General features: G+C 40.1%; 1 protein-coding gene across 1 annotated transcript in view; it reads left to right on the top strand.

The window, feature by feature from the left end:
- The window catches only part of Acbd6 (acyl-CoA binding domain containing 6), a 151,953-nt gene that overhangs the window by 125,915 nt on the left and 5,424 nt on the right, over positions 1-20,614 (top strand). Inside the window, exon 7 of the mRNA XM_041663086.1 lies at positions 7,731-7,761. Within this exon, the coding sequence (XP_041519020.1) occupies positions 7,731-7,761 (31 nt within the window). The remainder of the gene's footprint in view (positions 1-7,730; positions 7,762-20,614) is intronic.

Genomic DNA, 20,614 nt, shown 5'->3' with positions numbered 1-20,614 from the left:
CTGTAAAGAAAATAATTACTAGTAAAATGGAAACATGATCAGAATTACAAAATGACAACTATACAGTACATATGAAAAGAGAAACAATATGCACAAATTTGAAGGTGTGAGTAGGGGGAAAATGGAGTATAGTTTATTATTGGAGAGTCTAACGTGCTTCGCATGAGGAAATACATGGAAAGTTTTTCACTTCACATAAAAACAAAAGTAGAACAAATTGAAGACTAGCAACAATTTGTGTGAGTTTAGTGACTAAGCTGATGAGGAAAGATTGAAGTGAGACTCATTCTGTCATGCCAGGAATACTCACAGATCACACACTGTGCAGAACTGTGACAGATTCTGGAGATTTGTCTGTAGGAAGCTTAGAGCCCTGAAAAGAGGGGAACTAACCCCAGACAAGGTGGTTGCTTCCCAAGAAGGTGACCTGAACTGCAAGATCCCAGACTAAATAATAATTTTTAAAAAATCACCAAAACTCTCAGAAATTCATCTCCTTTAATACATAGCCAAGCTTATAAAAAGACCATTTCCAAAAGCCAAACAAGCACAGCTTTAGAACAAAAATTACCCATCTCAGTACCCACAGATGCCATCTCAGATGCACCGGTCACTCTCAGAGTAGACTTAAAAGCTTGTGCTCACCAACGGAGTTGACAGGAAAGGTTGTCTCGGCCTGTGCTGGAAGTCCAGGGGTGGTGGTGGAAGTGGGAAGTTTGCACATCTTACAGATTTTCAACTTCCCCAAGCTAAGAAATCAACCGACTGTCCTCAGACTGCTGGTACCTCTGTAGTACATGCCTGTAGCAAAGGCAAAAATCACCCCAGACCATCAGCAGTGAGCACAGTACTAAATTTCTCACAGATGGAGCTCCATTGAGCTCCTGACCCCAAATTATAAAGCACCCAGAAGTAGTGTACATGAAGAATGTTAGCCAGCACGACACCTCACACTTACCCTCATCTCATCCCCGAACTCATATAGGGACTGTGGGTCTAATTAAAATGCTCAGATAATACCGGGCTGGAGAGATGGCTAGGCAGTTAAGAGCACTGGCTGCTCTTCCAAAGGACCCAGGTTTGATTCCTAAAACCCACATGGTGACTCACAGCCATCTGCAACTTCATTTCTGACACTTCCTTGTGGCCTCTGTAGGCACTGTACACACGTGGTGCACAGACATACACCCAGGCAAAACTCATAAACACAAGATATCTTTTTTTTAAGTACATATATACCAAAGAGACTTGTAAAGCACAGTAGAAGAGCGTGGCATTGTCTGAAGAGTTCGGGGATAAGTTTTATGCCAAGCAAAGAGCATTTACAGCCATGCAGTCCAGTGGGAATTGCTACTACTAGAAACTGGCAGTCACAAAATTGAGAAAAAGATGGGCAAGGCTTGGATCATATAGTATATTCTGTATTAGTCAAGATTCTCAGGAAGATGGCATTTGTCTAGGGAGTATTTATTGTTGGCTAACCTAAAAAGTGTGAGGAGAGGGAGGGAGGGAGGGAGGGAGGGAGGGAGGGAGGGAGGGAGGGAGGGATAGTTAAAAGGAAGGACTGGACCTGGAAGTTTCTCTCCAGCCTGCCAGTTCCCCCAAATAATCATTCAGAGGCTTAATATTAAACTATTTGGCCACTTAACTCAGGCTTATTACTAACTAGCTTTTACATCCTAAATTAACCTATTTCTATTAATGCCACATGGTTGTGGCATTACCTCACATCTTACTTCTCTCGCAGCTGCTGGCATTTTTCTGCCTGTATCTCTGCTTAGATTTCCTGCCAGGCTCTATGTCCTCGTCTATTGTCCAAATCAGCTTCTGTATTAACCAATGGTAATAAATCATATTCACAGCATATGGAGAGACATTCCACATCATTTCTCCTTTCTGTCTAATCAAAAAGGAAGATTTTTTAACTTTAACATAGTAAAATTACATATAATAAAAACAGTTATCAAGCAAGAATTATAGTTACAATATTTAGTATATTTGTATTTGGCAAAATTAAAGAAAATATTCTATCATCTATCCTATCTTTTTGAGTTATCTAATTTTTCTTTTATCATAACCAAGGAAAACTATAACTATCTAGTCTTCAACTTTATCAAGACCCCAGAAGGATATATTACCTAAGTAAATGGGAAGTGCATTGTAAGCAACTTCCAAAACTTCAGAAATAACAGAGATATCTGACTGCCTGGACAGTTACCTAAAGTTCTTTTGTATGCATTGGGACATCCATCTTCAGCCTATAGACAGAGAGTATCCAGCAGACTTCCCAGTGAAGCAGGAAATTTGAAACTGTCGCCTACATTGGCAGTTTGTCAGTCATTTTCTATTGTGTCTTGTAGAATATCTGGCAGACTCTTCTATGAAACAGGAACCCTGAAGGACTGCCCCAACCTGTTTTGGCAAGTTCAGCTTCTACAATGCCCACAGTCCTCTTTGAAGTAATTGGTGCTGCCAGGAGCAGACATTTCTCACTGTCAAGAAAAGTCTAAATTCTTAAAACATTCCAAATGCCATATTCTGTAGATCTTTGAAGTGTTTGAAGATTGCCTATCTGAAATATCTCAGTATTACCTTGAAAATCTAACTAACCTGACTGTAATTTTGACTATTATAGATGGCTATTTGTATTTCTTAACTATACCTTTTTAAATGAGCTGTATAAACATAATACCTTAAACAAGAATAAAATATGCATATAGTATATAGTATATTAAAATTGACCTTAAATTTGTATCAGTAAGCCAAAATCCATACCAATATAATTATTTATTTCTGTGCCATATCCTCCTTTTTTGTTAGAAAGACATTTGACTATAACATTAATTATTTATAATCATCCCCCTTTAAATGAAAACAAACATTTATAAACAATATTTTGGAATTTGAGCGTAGTTTTTTATACTACTTCCTGCTGATTTGGGTTGCTGGTAATCTTTTTGAGGATCCTGAAAAAGTTTATAATTACAGTTAAATCTTGGCTATAGTGGTCTGTGAGGCTGCATCATCTCAGTTGTTTTGAAGCTGTTTTGACTACTGTTTTCATTGGAGACCTCAGGGGGTCTTGATCGATCAAACCATATTAACCTGGAAGGAATCCACAGCTTCTTGTCTTCTGTGGAAACTTTTCCAAAGCAACATATCCTTAGACCCAAATTTTGAAGTCAGGATACCTTTATGTTGGTTTAACTTAACAGCCCCTACAATCAAATGTCTTTCTGCAGTAAGGTCATTAACAGTCAAAATATTCAAAGAAAACACAATAATCCAAACTTTCTGTGTATTTTTCATCTTTACATGGCTTATTTCTTTTATATTATTTTTACTATCTCTTTAAAGCCTTTTTTTTAAAAAAAATCTATTCCTTTCTGTAACTGCCTATACCCATTTTCTTTTTTTCTTAAACCTACATACATTTTTTAAACACACTGTGACCCATTTAGAGATTTATTTTGTCTGAATCTGTCCTTACTGCATATCTGTATTTCTTTTTTGATCACTGCTTTAAACTGTTAAGCAGGCATGGCTAAAACCAGAGCCTCTTTGCCTGTTGGTCCCACCGTGTTCAACTTTCCAACATGGCAGAGGTACGTGTATACCGCCCCAACTCTGGGAAGCAGTGGATCCACACCACCACCAAGTAACTTGCAGCACACTGCCCACAAACCCCATTCAAGTGCTCCATGGAAGGACCTCCCAAAATGGCTGCCCATGTGGCCAGCATGCACCAGGAAGCCATCTTTTAATGGAGTCACGCATCTGCTCACCACCAGCAAACAGAGCCTATCTCAAAAGCTGCAGGTACAAGAAGCTGTTTCTGAGTCTGTGTTTGTGTGTCTAGAATCCTTTTTTTAAGCTTTCTTAGGCTTTATATTGATGTTTGTGCCACACATTGGCACCATTTGTAAATGAAAGTTTCTCTCCCACCATTCAGATGCTTAATATTAATTACAAACTGTTTGGCCAATTAGCTCAGGCTTGTTATTAACTAGCTTTTACTTCTTAAATTAACCCATTTCTATCTATATTTTACCACGAGGCTTGTGACTTGTTACCACACATCTTTCTTCTCCGGTGGCTGCTGCTGTCTTCCCAACTCCCCCTTATTTTTCCCTGTATCTTGGATTTTCCACTTGGCTCTATCCAGCCAAATCAGCTTCTTTACTTATCAATGGTAATCATGTTCACAACATACAGAGAGACATCACAGAACCACAGGCTGCTTGTCATACCGCTGCCCGGCTCTTTCATGGTAATACCCTTCTCTCTTACTGCAGTTTTCTCCCAAAGTGAGCTTTGCCACTTGCTCATATCCTTTAATTGTTTACCTATAGGAAAATCATACAATGAAATTTATTGTTTGTGCTTTGCATTTGAGATAGGGCCTCTTATATCCAAGACTGGCCTTTAATATGCCATATAGCCAAAGATGACCCAAACACCTGACCCTCCTGCCTCCACCTCCCAAGTGCTGGGATTACAAGCGTATGCCACCACACCCAGTTAAAGTTTATCGTTTTAATCACTTTTAACAGTCTGGTGCATTGGCATTAAGTACATTAACTCTGCTGGCAGCCATCACCATAACCTATCTCTAGAACTTTTTTTCCCAAAGTGAAATTGTACCCACTAAACACTAACTCCCAGGGTTCCCTCCCTCCTCACCTCACTTTCTTTCCCTTGGAATCTGAGCACCTTAGAGACCTCTAAGTATAAGCAGAACTGCCTGCCTCCTTCAGTGCTGCTCTGATGTCACTATGCTTTTCAATTGGCTCGGGGAAAAGGACCTTCCTTAATAGACTTCTGTCCCTCGCTCCATTGGAAATCCTTGAGAGACTACTCTTAGGAATGGTTTGGTAACGTGCTTGCTTTCAGAACAGGATGACAGGAGCTGTTTACTAAGCTGGGTTACATGCCATTTTAGCATCTGCCCCAATTCCCTGCTTTTTCACTGTTCAAAACAGTGCCCAGCACCATTCCTGTCTCACTCTGCTTTGTTTTCTTCCAGAGCACTTGTAGGGGAGGGGTGTTGTCTTGCTATATTACCTAAACTAGTCTTAAGTTTGTGGGCTTGAACAGTTCTCTTGCCTCAACTTCCTAGGTGGCTAAGGCCACAGGTGTACATCACCATCTTGAGCTCATTGACTGTTGATAAATCTATTTATTTGCTTATTGGTTCCTCCACCATCAGAATATGAGATTACACTCGGGGCCTTTTCTGTCTCATTCACTTGTGTTCCCAGTGCCTAGAACAGGACCTGCACCATATTAGGATCTCCGTGCTTATTTTTAATTAATTAGAAATTGGACTCGAGCTACCTATTTACATTCATTGGTAAAAGTGATTAAAAGAAATTAATTCTTGATCCCAAGTGAGGATAAGGAATTAGAAATTAAGAGGGACAGAACTCTTGATATGCATGAGCACAGTAATTAAACATGAAAGTTTGCCCAAATAGCAAGAGAATGTTCTCTCTTTTTAAAAACCCCTAGGGTGTGTGTGTGTGTGTGTGTGTGTGTGTGTGTGTATGTTTTGGAACAGGGTCTCACTATCTAACCTGGCTGGCATGGAGCTCACTATGTAGACAGAACTGACCTCAAATTCACAGAGATCCGCCTGCCTCTGGTTCGTGAGTGCTGGGATTAAAGGCGTGCACCCCCAAACCTGACATGCTCCCAGTTTTTTTTTGAGACGGAATCTTGTCATGAAGTCCTGACTCATTTGATGCTCACTGTGTGGCCCAGACTGACCTTGACTCTATAGCTGCCTTCCGGCTTCAGCCTCCCAAGGGCTGGAGTTGCAGTTTTATGCCACCCTGTCCAACTGAGAACCATAATTTTTAAGGATGAATAATTGTGGAAAATATAATGATAGGGGAGAAAATAGTAGAGTCCTAAGACTGTAGTAGACTCAAGCCCTTTCTGGAATCGCTTTGTTTGTTGGACATTTGTACCGAGACTGTAGACATGATATAAGCCCATCTGGCCAGTCACATCTACATACATTTTTACTGTCTAACACTGTAAACTAGCAAGGTAGATTTGGGTCTTAGCCATTTTGGACAGTTTTGCTCTTTCCAGTTACCCAGACTAAATTCTCTAGAGCTACCTACATCGACACCACTCTGACCCTGTTCATAGCTCTCCTCCCTCTCTCCCTTAAGCTTGGAAGCAGAGTGGGTAAAAGGGAAGGGGGCAGAATCTGTATCTCAAAACTATATTAGCTATGCCTCTGTTGTCATTAAAAAACAACATAACCAAAGTATCTTATAGAAGAAAGAATTTATTTGGGCTTATGGTTCCAGAGGGTAAGAGCCCATCATGGGGGTGGGGCAGCAGAGCAAGCTTACCGCAACTGAACAGGACACTGAGAGCTCACATACTTCACTGTAATAAGCGTGAAACAGAAAGCATACAGTGTAAAGACTATCTCAAAGCCCACCTCCAATGCTGTACTTCCCCCATCGAGGCTGCACCAATTGAGGTCCAAGTGTTCTAAAATGCCTGAAATATATAGGGGACATTTTTAACTCAGAGCGCCCCAATGGCTGTCTGTGCTCCCTTTTTTTAGGTACTACCTACTATCTTTTATTTTCCTTAAATTTTATTTTCTTTATAATTGTTGATGGGCCACTGTGGCACCCAGCCAAATGTACCCTATCTACCCCCTTCCCAGTTACTTGTTTTCCTATTTTTTTCTCACTCACCTACATGCACCTCACCTCTGAAATCTATGAGAAGCACAATCCCCAGTAGCAAAACAAACTACATTGCCTCATGCTTGCTCCCCTGCCTCCACCAGCTGCCATTCCTGACAGGCTTCGAAGTGTTAAGAATGACTTTTTTTCTTTCTCCCTATCCAAATCAGAAAATAATTTCTCTGTGGCAGCTTCTTGCTTTTTGTTTGGAAGATGAACTAGAGATGCCCTTAGCGTCTGGAGCCAGTCCATCCCCACATTAAGTGGGAAAACAGATGCAGGGGACTCGTGAGCAGTTTGATACTAGTTCAGCCATCATTCTTCATTACAGTAGCCGAACAGTGGCGGTACCCAGGCTCTGCATGCAGGGTAACTACTAAACCCCCGTTTTCTGCTTTCTACTCTTGGTTTGAGGTAACACTGCTTAGAAGGTCTGCTCTATTGTTTTACATCTATATTTAGAATAGCTTGGTATTAAAGAAAAAGCTAGAATGTTGTAATTTCCTGGGTAAACAAACTATGGGAAGTCTTGTTCTTAACTACTGGAGCTTTGCATTCTTTGAAATCACCTATCTTTATGATGTTTGATCTGGTCCAGAAGCCTAGAGTCTTTTAAAAGCATTTGGAATCTTTTAAAAAGACATTTAAAGTTATTAACCCTTACCAAAAGTCACAGATTACTTAAATTTGGGGGCACGCTTGGAAATCAGCATCTAATAGTATCCAAGGTAAATGCTGTGTGATAGGCCTTCTGTATCGAATGCAGTAGCAAAGCTGCCACATTGCCTGGGTTCTCTGTAGATCTTTATCTTCGCCTCTGCTGTAGCTGTCACCGTGAACTTGTTACAGTTCTCCAAGGTGAGAACTTGATCTGAAGAGGTGCAGAGAAATGAGAACTGGTCCTGTGTCTGATGAACCTGTAGAACTTTGGAGTCCTGTAGGTTTGCAATAGTTTATATACTTAACCATACTTACAGACCTTTTCTAAAGTGTATCATTTGTGTTCTTTTATAGGACAATGAAGGTCAGACAGCTCTTCATTATGGTAAGCTATTCGTGATTATTGGTCATATTTGAACATGTTGTCTGTCTAGCCCTATGTGGTAGAGCCAGTAGAACTGCAAGAACTGTCATCAGTAAATAGAGGCTCCTCCACCCACTGCTGACACTCATTAAGTCATTCTTGGTTCTGTCAGGAGCAAACAGGATGCTATTCTTTGTTCTTGTGGAATCCTTTGTTATTGTAGAATCTAATCTCTCCCCTATTTATAAAAGAAAACAAAACTAAAAACAACAGAACTTTCCTGAGGCTGGGAGATGGATCAGTTGGTAAAGTGCTGACTATGCAAGCATAAGGACCCAGGTTCAAATCCCCAGCACCCACATGAAAGCCAGGCATAATGACATGCATCTGAGCCCTGGGCAAAGGCAGAAAGATCTTAGGGGCTTCATTGGCCATCCAGGCTAACCAAAAATGGTAAGTTAATAGAGGAAGACACAACGTTGACCTCTGACCTCCACATGCACATGCATACACCACACATAAACAAGAAATGATTCTTTAATGAACTCCTAACCTGCAGTTTTACTATTTTAAGTTTTAGTTGCTCACAGTCAATTCCAGCCCAGAAATGTGAAATATTGTGAAAATTGTAGAAATAGACAATTAATAGATTTTAGTTTACTTGCTGTTCTCAGTCACGTGAGGAAGTCTCATGCCATCCTTGCCCCTTGAGTCTAGGACATGACTCATGTCTTTGTCTGATACTACTCATGCAATAGTCACTTTGGAGTGTCGCAGTTACCAGAGCATCTCATCACCGTGCTTGTGTCCAAATGACCCTTTGTTAGCAGCCTAACTAGGTCGTGATACCTGCATCATTTGCCTCCTTTATCTTAGAACATGGACATTGAGTCATCTCGTGTCAGCACAAGAATTGTGAGCACTGGAAAATAAAATGTTTTCTAGAGAGAGTATATTTCTGTATCTCATTACTTGCTGTTGTTACTCTCTTGCCATATTTTACTATGTGTAGAAAAATAAAAAGCAATGTAAATATATATATATATATATATATACATACTGTGTAGGTGTATACATGCTCCTGTGTGTGCATGTATGCGTGTGTGTATATGTGTGTTGCTTGGTCCTATCTTCAGTTTCTTGAATTTTTTTTCACCCAAGTAAAAGGAGACTAGTATAACTGAATAAAGAAAACAAATTTGATTTTTAACTCATTTTCTCTACTTAATAATTATCTTTACTTCAACAATCTATAAAATAGAATGAAAATGATCTGTAAGGTAGAAATAATAAAATGATCTTAGAGAACTATTAAATAAATTCAGTGAAATAAAAAAAATATTAAGGTGTTTCATAAATTATAAAATACTAGCAAATAGAATTCAGAAATTCAGTTTGTATGTGATTATTGTTGAATTAAAGACAGTCATCAATGTCTAAATCAGGGTAAGGGTCAGCCACTTCAGTCACTTCAGAAAGCAACACACAGGCTACTTTGCCAGTCTAGACAGTGCTGGGCTAGGATTAGTTCCAAAGGGCTCGGATGCCCTCTATCACCTTTGTGTACAGCTGAGCATTTGTTTGGGTGCTGTGGGCATCACTGGATCACCTGGAAGTCTCTATTGTTCTGCTAGCTGTTTGTAGCTCGTGTAAATCAGCCTGATCATGACAACTGAAATGTCTACAGATACCTGCCCCAACTCATTTATGAGTTTACCTGTTATTATCTGCATAGTAAAACTAGCAGGAAAAAAGGAAATCTGTGAGTCCATTTTATTTTTGAACATAAATGCCAAAATCCTAAGGAAAATATTGCCAAATGAAACCCATCATTGAACTTTAGACAGAAAAATATGTCACAGTCAAGTTGAGTTCATCCCAGAAATTGAAGGTATAACATTTTAGAATTTATTAATATGATTTTCTACAGTTTCAAGTTAGGTGAAATATACCTAATTCAGTAATTCAGCTGTATAAGGAGCTTGTGAAACAAGTCAGTCCTCAATTTAAAAAGTTCAGACCTCATATGTTAAGGCAGACTTGTGCTTGACATTCTAGAGCCCTGCTGACTCTGCACCGCAGAGGCCGCTCAGTTCACTGAACTCAGCTTACACCTGATGACATAGGGACCGCGGCTCAGGCTAGGGATGGAAATAGAAGAAGCTAATTCATCTAAAGTGCTTAGGACATTGTCTGATACCTGCTGTGTATGCATAAAATGTTAGCAGCTTTTATTGTTTTTTTGATAAAATCCTTGGATAAACTAGAACCCTACATTAGGGTTGTAGCATTAGCAGATAGCATTCTTGTAACACATCCACCATCAAAAGAAGGTCCATAAGAGAAAGCCGTAGAGCAACAATGTTTCCTTGTATGACTGGAATGTAGCTAGTTTAAATGGGAAGGTGATTCTACCAAGTTTGCATCAAGATAGTAGGATGGCAAAGCAAAAATGGACAAAAAGCATTAAAGAAATTAAAATACTACATTAACAGTGGAGATTGCTGTCACCTGATACAAATGCAAAGGGAAAAGAGACTCCAAGAAGACATGAAGCCCCAAGTATAATAGCAGGTGTGACCCAGATGGAGAATGAATAAAGCACCCGGTGCTGCCCTCTGGCCTCCACATGTGCAAACACATGCATACATGTTCACCTCATGCACATGAGCACACATATAATCATATACATACATGCAGCTCACTCATGCACACATACACACGTACAACCATGTATACGCCAGCCCCCACACATACAGTGTATTGGTACTTTTCTATTGCTGTGATAAAACACCATGACCAAGGCAACTTACAGAAGAAAGTTTATTTTAGGCTTATAGTTCCAGAGGATTAGAGTCCTTAAGGGTGGAGCAGAGGCGGCAGGCATCTGGAGCAGCAGCTAAGCGTTTACATCTCCAACCATTAGCAGAAGCAGAGAGGGCTAATTCAGATGCACAAGTCTCTGAAACCTCACAGCCCACCCCAATGACACACACCTTCTAACCCTCCCCAAATAACCAACTGGGGGCCAAGTATACAAATGCCAAAGACTTGTGAGGAACACCTCACACGTGTGTACACACACACACATGCCTGCATGTGTGTGTGCATATGTACGTATACACACATACAATCATATATGAGCTTGTACATTTGGAGGCCAGAGGACAACAGTCATTCTCCACCTGCACACACAATCATGTACACACATATGTATATACATATGCACACACAATCATGTGCACATGCACATAGAGATATGCTGGTGATGCATATCTATAGTTCAGTCTCTGTAGACTGAGGAAGAGTATCTCAAATTCAAGGCCATCGTAGGCAGCATAATGAAATCACCTCTAGATAAACATGTGAGAGGTCCAGAGGTGACCAGCATGAGCAAGCTGACGTCACTGCAGAAGACTACAGTGTATCAGTTTATGGTCATCACACAATCTAGTGAGAAAACTGCAGACCCATGAATTGCTCTCCTGCTGAAATGTGTGTTTCTCTGTTAAGGTACTGGTATGTGGAAAGGGCATATGTATGAGTATTTCCAGAAAGAAGTTAAGAATGATGAACTTAAAATGTTGGGGGATTGCCCTTCAATAGGAACCGGTTTGTTGCATGTATCCAGGTCCTCTTCAGGACACAAAGGAATGCACTTTAGGATAGCAGAACGTCCTATGCAGATGTGGAAATTATTAAAACTGCTTTTTATCCACATGATTTGGAAATTGCATAGAAAGCTTATCTTATAGATTTATCATCATTCCAAACATAACTTTTATTTAGGAATGCCTTTCTACCAAAAGAAAATTTAGAGTCAATTTCATTCACATTATAGGAATTGGGAATTAAAAGAAAAACAAATCTTGCTGTGTTCAGTATTTCTTGATTTCATTTTTGCAAATATGGATAAATCCAATTGTGAAAAATTAAAGATATATACATATATATCTTAAAGTTTTACAAACATATATGTTGCTTATTCCCTACATAGTACATTTTGAGTTCTGGTATTGTTTTCATATTAGTTGATTCAAGTATGCTTTGTTTTCAAGTGAGAGCCCATTAGATTCTCTCAGCACGTATTATATTTTTTCATTTAAAAAATTTACAAAATAAACATGTTTTTTATGAAAAAATATATGAAAAAGATTTGACTTAGTATAACAGTACAAAGTAGAAAAACAGATTATCTACTTCAGACCAGTGTCTAGTTGGAGGTGGGGAGCTCCACTTTGAACAAATTTAAAGTTCAAATTTATATTCTTGGTTGGGAGATCATCAGCTAAGAAATTAAAGTAAGTGTGCTAGTCAGCTTTGCTCTCTTCTACCTCACTGACAGAAGTGTATATTACACTTGCCATTCCCCCACCCGTGTGTGTACTGGTGTATAGTGTGTGTATATAGATGTTCATAGTGTATTGCAGGCAGGTGTACAGTCTGTGTACAGGTATACAGTAATCCACACGTTACAGTGTGTGTGTGCAGATGTAGTTGTAGATGGTCTTTTTCTGTTCTGCCAGCCAGCTCCCAAAAAACCACATGGAACTTTTTTTTTTTTTGAGACATACTAAAAAAGTTCAACCAATAGCTTGGTTGTTTTTAGTCAGCCCCAATATTCTCTCTGCCATGAAAGTCCTGCCCAGCTATTGGTCATTCAGCTTTTTATTAAGCCAATCTGAGTGGCAAATCTTCATAGTGTACAAAAGATTATCCCATAACCTTTTCCCCTTTTTGTCTAAATAAAGATATAAGTCAGTTATCAGGTAAGAATTTGGTAGTGTCCAATCCATTTGTATTGGGAATATTTGGAGAAAGTACTCCATTACTTATTCCATCTTGATTAGTCCAAAGCTCTGTACCTAATTTATCTTCTATCATAACTAAGGAAAACTGCAGCTATAACTACCTAGTCTTCAACTCCATCAAAGACCCCAGAAGAATATAATATTACCTGAGTGAGGGGCTGGAGAGATGGCTCAGAGGTTAAGAGCACTGGCTGCTCTTCCAGAGGTCCTGAGTTCAATTCCCAGCAACCACATGGTGGCTCACAACCATCTGTACTGAGATCTGGCGCCCTCCTCTGGCGTGCGGGCATACATCGAGGCAGAATGTTGTATACATAATAAGTAAATAAATCTTAAAAAAAAATATTACCTGAGTGAATAGAAAGTACAGTGGAAACCATTTCCAAATCTAGAAATGACAGATATTTGGCTAGCTGGACAGTTACCCAAGGTTCATCTGCAATATTGGGGCATCCAATCTTTGGCCTACAGGCCTAGAATATCTGGCAGACTCTTCTGTGAAGCAGGAATTTTGAAAGACTGTCATGCCTTGTTTTGGCAAAGTTCAGTAGTCACTTTCCTGTGTGTTTTGCTTGTCCAGTTTATACAGCATAATGTCAGCAGGTGAGACAAGGACTTTTTTTTTTTTTTTCCCCAATGGCTAACCTTGCCACAGTAAAAGCAAACTCTCTATGGAGTTTCCTTAGTGTTCATCATCTCTGAAATAGATTTCTGCTGCCAGGAGCAGACATGTCTCATTGTCATGAAAAGCCTCGGGTTATTAAGCCTCTTAAATCCCATATTCTATAGATCTTTTAAATATTTGAAGATCATATATCTAAATATATCTGTTTAACCTTGAAAACATACCTAATCTGACTTCAAGTTTGATTATTATAGATAACTACTAACCTGCATTTCTTAATTATACATTACATTTTAAATGAGCTGCATAAGAACAGTACCCTGAGAAAGAGTAGAAACATACATTCAGTATAGCAAAAATAACTTCAATTTGAATCAATATACCAAAATCCATACAATACAAAATATTTGAGACTAGTAGTTTTTTTTAGTTTGAAAGATAGATACAATAATCTACCCTTTAATTCTATCCTTTCTTTGTCCCCTTCCTTTTTTTTTCTTTTTAGAATAGGATCCCTAAATCTAATCTCCTTTGTTTAGTTTTTTTCCTGACCGTGACCAACAACTTGTAACCAACTGCCCCTAAACAATGACAAACATCCATAACCCACTGAATAATCTAAAAACTGTCTACCCTGTCTCTTGGAAATGTGGGCATTGTGTTCTCTAGACTGCTTCCTGTTGTCTGGGGGTAATGAAATCTTTGAGGGACCCTGAAAAAGTTTAAGATAGTGATCAAGTTCTGGGGGAGCTAGCTGTTCCCCAATCTAAGTGTGATAGGATAATACAAGGCTTATCTAATGTTCTGGCTGAAGCCACCTATAAGGCTGGATAATCTCAGTCTTGAAGCTGTTCTGGATGCAGAACTTTGAGGAAACTGCAACAGAAGCATTCAGAGAGGCTGGATCACCTGGCCACCCACTTTCAGTGATGTCTGGTCCCCTTGTTCTGAAGACACACAAACTTTCAAAGGTAACATAAATATCTACATTAACACAGGTATGGACTATGTGGTATGCACAAGTCAGTGAAAGATGGTTTTTGTTTGTTTTATGCTTGAGTAGGTGAAATATCTGTCGCCTGTCTTGTAGTTTTCTAGGTTTATTTCTTATGTCTGTACCTAGGATTTTCAGGGGATCTCCCCATCAAATCTGATCTCTATCAATTGAATGAATCCACAGCTCTTTGTTTTCTTTGGAAATAAAGGCCATAACCTCTTCCCCAACATAACACATTTTACTTCCATTTTGAATTTAGTAGTTTTTATAATCCAGTGTCTCCCAGTAGCTACTGTTTACTCATCAGCATTTAAAAAATTTAAAATCAATACAGCACCATATAGCATCCAGACTCCCTGTATATTTCTCATCTCTACGCAATTTATTCTTTTACTTTACTTCTCTCTTTAGAGACTTTATTTTATTATTTTAAACTATTTTTATGACTGTCTATACCCTTTTTCTCTTATTTTTCTTAAGCCTACACACATTGTTAAATACATTGTAATTGTTTAGAAGTTTTTTCCATCCGAATCTGTAGGTGAACACGAATAGAGTAGTCCCACACTAGCTCAGAATTGAGTATAATCAAAGGTTCTTTATTTAGGGGGCAGACTCACAGGTCACAGTCCTGCATGAATGGGAAACAGGAACTAAATCCAGCAGCCAAGAGAGAGTAAGCAAACAAAAGGCACTTTGGTACCCAAGGCCACGCCCAACCTGGTCCTGCATCTCATTGACTGAAGGAGTTTCCCTAGCAGCTTACTGTTTGTATATCTGTAACCTTTTCTGTTTACATTAGTGAAAACTCAAATGGCCATGCAGCAAGGCTCATAGCATGCTGGTGGCTCAAGCCCACAGGCAGCAGCTGGACACGGCTTTGTACTCCATCCTGCACGAGAGACTGTGAGGCTAGGATACGCCGCATTTGGCTCTGATTTTGTGTTTGAAACCTTTTTTTAAGCCTTCTCAGGTCTTATGTGGATATACATAACCCCACATTGGACACCATTTGTAGAGGAGTCTTCTGTCCTGCCAGCTAGCTCCCAAATAACCACATGGAGTCTTCTTATTAATTAAGAAAACATGGCTGATAGCTTAGACTTGTTTTTAGCTAGCTCTAATAACTTAAATTAGCCCGTTTCTATTCATCTGTGTGCTGCCCCAAGGCTCGTTTATCTCATCTACTTCCCACCCTGCTTGTTCTTCATCTCATGGTGTTTCCTCGCAACTCTACCCTTCTTCTCAGTGTTCCCTCTGCCCTGAAATCCTGCCTAGCTATTGGCCATTCAGCTTTTTATTAAACCAATCCAAGTGACAAATCTTCACAGTGTTCAAAAAGATTATTCAACAAAATACAGTGTGTGTAAAAAGTGTACAGTATTCTACAGGTGTCTGGTATATGTGTACAGCTGTACAGTGTGTATGTGCATTGTATTACAGGAGTACAGTATGTCTACAACTATACAGTGTGTCTGCACAGCTGCACAATATGTGCATACAGCTGTGTACAGGTATACAGTATTTTACAGTTGTAGTGTGTGTGTGTGTGTGTGTGTGTGTGTACAGGTGTACATGGAGGCCAGAAACCGATGTTAGCTGTCTTCCTCCACCTCACTATCTTGTATTTTTGATGTAAGGTCCTTCCTGAGCCAGTTCCACTAGAGCCAGCTGAGGTCCTCTGTGTCCACGTCCCTGCACTGGGATTGCAGGCACACACTGCACCCAGCTTCCTTGCGCAGATGCAGGGGCTTGTGCAGGACGTACTTTACTGACTGAACTGTCTTCCTGCCCCTAAATGCTAAACTTTCCCTAATAACACATTTTCAGTCCAGCACACTGAAGTTCCTTAGAAGAGAATAAACCCACAATCTAATATTACAGACAACAACTACATGCACATCAGTGGATGTAGTAAACAACAGAACTCAAATTTTTTCACGTTAGTTTGTTTTCTTTTATTGTTTTTATTGCTGTATACAGTTTTCTCCGCTTTCCTCCCTTCCGCCCCTCTCCCTTTCTACCCTTTCCATTTGGTTATTTATTGGAGGAGGGGTAGGCACATGCCAGCACACCTGGGGAGGACAGCTTGAACAATTGATTCACTTCCTCCACCATGTGGATCTTGGGGACTAAACTCAAGTTGCCAGGCTTGGTGGCTAGTGTCTTTACCCGCCGAGCCATCTCACCAAACCAGGATTACATTTGAAAGGACTTCAGATTTGTAGAGTCAGGCAATCAAAAGCACAAGAACGAGTTTCACCGAAAATGAACGGGCAAGTATAAAAGTGCAAATCATAATTCCAAAATACAGAAATTGTGCAATGGTTAGGTTAAAGTATGTAGTTAGCACAGTAATGAAAGAAAGAAAAGATAGTGTGTTGAAAATGTTTGTAAGACATCACAGAAAAGGCAGGACTGGAAGGGAAAGATGGAAAATTAGATAGGGCCTAGAGTCTAGTAAAAAGCCAGGAATGTGGCTCAGTGGTAGAGCACTTGTCCATACTTTGGTCTCTAATATTCGTATTCTCTCTGTCCCAACCCCCTTCTAGACTTATTTTTATCTTATGTACATGAGTGTTTTGCCTGCGTGTACATATGTGCACCATGTGTGTGCATCTGCCCGCTGAGACCAGAAGAGGGTGTCAGATTCGCTGGAACTGGAGTTACAAATGATTGTGAGTCACCTGGCATGGGTGCTGGAAATTGAATCCCGGGTCTCTGGAAGAGTTGCCAGTGATCCTAACCATTGAGCCATCTCTCCAGTTCCCTCTACCACCAATTTTGTTGCTGTTGTTGTTGTTGATGATGATGATTGCTGTTTTTTTCGAGACAGGGTTTCTCTCTGTATCTCTGGCTGCCCTGGAACACACACTTTAGACCAGGGTGACCTCGAATTCAAAAGTCCACCCATCTCTGCCTCCTGAGTGCTGAGATTAAAGGCATGTGCCACCCTTGCCCAGCTATTTTTTTAAAGAGGAAATGAGAAATTTCTAATAGGTGTTCCAAGAAAGATTTTAGGAGAATCAATATATAAGACTGTTAACTGGCAGGGTGTGGTGCTGTGTGCCTTTAATCCCAGAACGCAAGAGGCAGAGGTAAGAAGATCTCTGTGAGTTTGAGAACAGCCTTTTCTATATACTGAGTTCCAGGACAGCCAGGGCTACATAGAGAAACCCTGTCTCAAAACAAACAAACAACAGAAAGATTATTTACTGATAATTCCTCAGTTGGTAAAGCGCTAAACCCTTCATCTTGGGAATTCCACAGCATAGTGTTGGCAGTCTCAGCGTGTGGCAATGAAAATGAGCCACATGAACACAGCTTGGAACTCTTAACACCTTGAGCTCCACACAGTGAACCCAAGAGTACATGCAGTGTACGTCCCATATATGAAACTCAAAATGGGGAGACTTGTCTCTGGCATCAAGAGACAAGAGGACAATTAATTTGACAGAAGACACTTTGTAAACTGGGAGGGATGCTTCTGGGATTCTAATACTGATGAGATATAATGCATCAAGTTACACAGAGAGATTCATCTTAAGAAAACATATGACTGATATTCTTTTGTATGTATTTTGTAACCTACTAAAGCTTACACACACTCTTAGACATAAGGTAGTAGTGTTGTCCTTTCTGTTTTCTCGTCTTTCCAGCAAATACCCAAGCTTAGGTATTGCTTACCTCACTTGCAGGTGAAAATCTGATGGCCAAGAGTATGCTATGACCTTTCCAGCAGTGCAGGCTGCAGAGAATAAAGCACTGTACTGGTCTTCAGGTTCCACATCCACTCCTGTGTCCTAATACTACACACACTGCAGATAGAATGCATGTTATTTTGTGAAAGATAATTTAAGAGACGGTGTTGTTTTCATTTTTGAAACAAGATCTCACTGTATAGCCAGGACTAGCCTGAAACTTGCTATGTAGCCCAGGCTGGCTTCAAATTTATAAAACTCCTGCCCTGCCAAAGTACTAGGATGACAGGTACTTTACATTATATTACTAGGCATGCAGCGTCACATCCAGCATGGCAAGTAACCTTTTATAGGAATCATGAGAATGGGGAAACCCCTTCTCCCTGGCCTCCCTGGTGGGTGAGGCAGAGCCGTCTCCATGACTGTGCTTGAGTAAACACGTATGACGCTGATGTCCTGGATGCATTTACAGTTTTTCTGTTCACTGGGATAGTAATAAAAACTATCCTTAACTCAGGAATCCTCTTGAATTGATCTACTGAGACACTTTGGAAAAAAATCGAGCAAATAACCATATATGTTATAATCAAAATAATTAAACACCAAAATAATATCATTAGTCACTGGTTTTGGTGTTACAAATATATAAAATTAAATGTTCAGACAACTTGGGAATATTAATATTTTTGAATTAATAATCACTTTTAGAGTAATTCAGTTGTATTTCTTTACTAGTTTACTGGGATTGTGGCACTTTTTAAAATAGTCTTATATGTAATAATAGTAATAATGATCATTTATCAAGCACCTATTACATGCCTAGGAGTCTGTTGAGCATATTTTATTCATTTAGTCATTTACTGTTACTTAATCCTTTTTATTTGGTGGGTGCCGGTGGCTACTGATTTGATTTGATTTTAGGATGTTAACCTATTCTTTGGATTTTCATTAAACTGTAAGTATGGTTAAATACAGTGAGTGCAGACAGTATTGGGGAGGCCTTTGGGGGCTTAGCTATTACTTCTTATGAATTATGGTTGAGCTTGACAGCTGTCCTTGTGTTGACAGCTCTTCTGATTATAGCAGTTGTCAAACTCCATCCTTAAGCAGGTTGTAAATCCTGGCTTCTTCCGATTAAAACTGGGTCAGAGCCAATCGCAGGTTAACTAGAGGCCACTATTGTGCTACTGTCTGTCCTTACTAGTTTGTCTTAAATGGTCTTTGTGTGGAAACACATTAAAACCCTTATTTCCCCACATTTTGCCTGAGTATTCCGAGTCTTCAGACACTGGTCCTCTTGTTATTTTGTGATTAAACATGTTCCTTGCTGGAGTATATCACAGTAAGTGTGGTCTTCCTTATAAATGGCCTGTTAGCTCTCCCCTCCTCTTCCTCCACTGGGAATACTAATATCATTGCATCTGTGTCTCCCAGGGGAAATCAAGGCTTTCCCTTGCACGTGTGGTCATGTGATTGCAGAGTGGGCCGGCTTTGTATCCTCATGAGCCCTCCGGCTTCCACGGCAAGCGCCATCTGTTGTGTTCCTTCCACACTGTTGCAGGGCAGTGGGAGGAGGGCATTAGAGTGAAAATAAATAAAATAAAAAAGAAAGAAATTCATCATCAAAACCCTGAGGATTAATGGAGTCAGAAGGCTCACTGCTCTGAATGAAAATTCATCTTCACCTGTGCCAGTGTCAGGGCTGCCTGTGTGGCACTTGACAAATAGAGGTGCCCAGGGTGCCATAAATCCAGGAACGGTGCTGGTCCCTGCAGACTGGCTCAGGCTTTTCCAAGATAGGCTTCTGACTATTTTGTGTTTCCCTGGGCACCGTGGGCACAAGTATGGCCCTCGCTAATTTGGTGTGTGTTAGCACTGGTCCCCTCTGCGCTCTTGCCTTCTTTCCTTTCTCGTTTTCTTTGCCTTTGTTTTGAGAGAATGAGAAGATTACACGTTCTGCTTGTGACCTGTGATTCACCAAAGATGCCAAAGGCAGGGAGATGAATTCTGAGAAAATTCTAACTTCTCAGCACAATGCTGGTTGGAAAGGATACAACACACACACACATACATACATACATATGCATACACACATACATACATACAAACACACATACATACATACATACATACATACATGAAAAAAGCATGCACTGGAGAGGATACTATTAAAAAAAAAAGCAAGCTTATGATCGGAGATCCAGATCCTTTTCTTCAACAGCAAAGTGTTGGGCACCTGTATGAGCTGGTCTCCCCCAGGTACCAGCGTGCCCCCCACATACCTCTTCAGATGAGGATAAAACTCACTTGTGTAGCTTTATAGGCAGGATCCCATCATTTATGTCAGTCTGTCTCTTTCGCTCTGCTACACCACCCTGCTTACCTGTGCTTCCATGTGGGTCCGTCTTTGTATGAACCTCGGTGCTTGTTAATAAAGCTCTTTATATATGTACATGTAGCACAGCCCTGCTCTGAGATATTGTCAGTTAAACCTCACTCACTTCCCTTCACTGAGTGGAGTTAAACCTCACTGAGATCAGTCATGCTAGGAGACAGTCAGTGCAGGCTGTAGTCAACCAGCTATGGAATGAAATTCTTTAAACTGCTCCTGAGTTGGAACCTGAGTATCCCATACTTCACTGCTGGAGAGCTTACTTCATGGGACAGCGCACACAAAGAGGCCACATTCTGCATCTTCAGCACTCATCTCCTCAGCCCCATCCTCTTGCTTAAGGGTTGG

Source organism: Microtus oregoni, unplaced genomic scaffold, assembly GCF_018167655.1.
Source record: "Microtus oregoni isolate MIOR12 unplaced genomic scaffold, Mior012 000013F_ref0000133, whole genome shotgun sequence".
NCBI lineage: Eukaryota > Metazoa > Chordata > Mammalia > Rodentia > Cricetidae > Microtus > Microtus oregoni.
The sequence above is the reverse complement of the archived record's forward strand: the minus strand, read 5'-3'. Positions and strand labels throughout refer to the sequence as shown.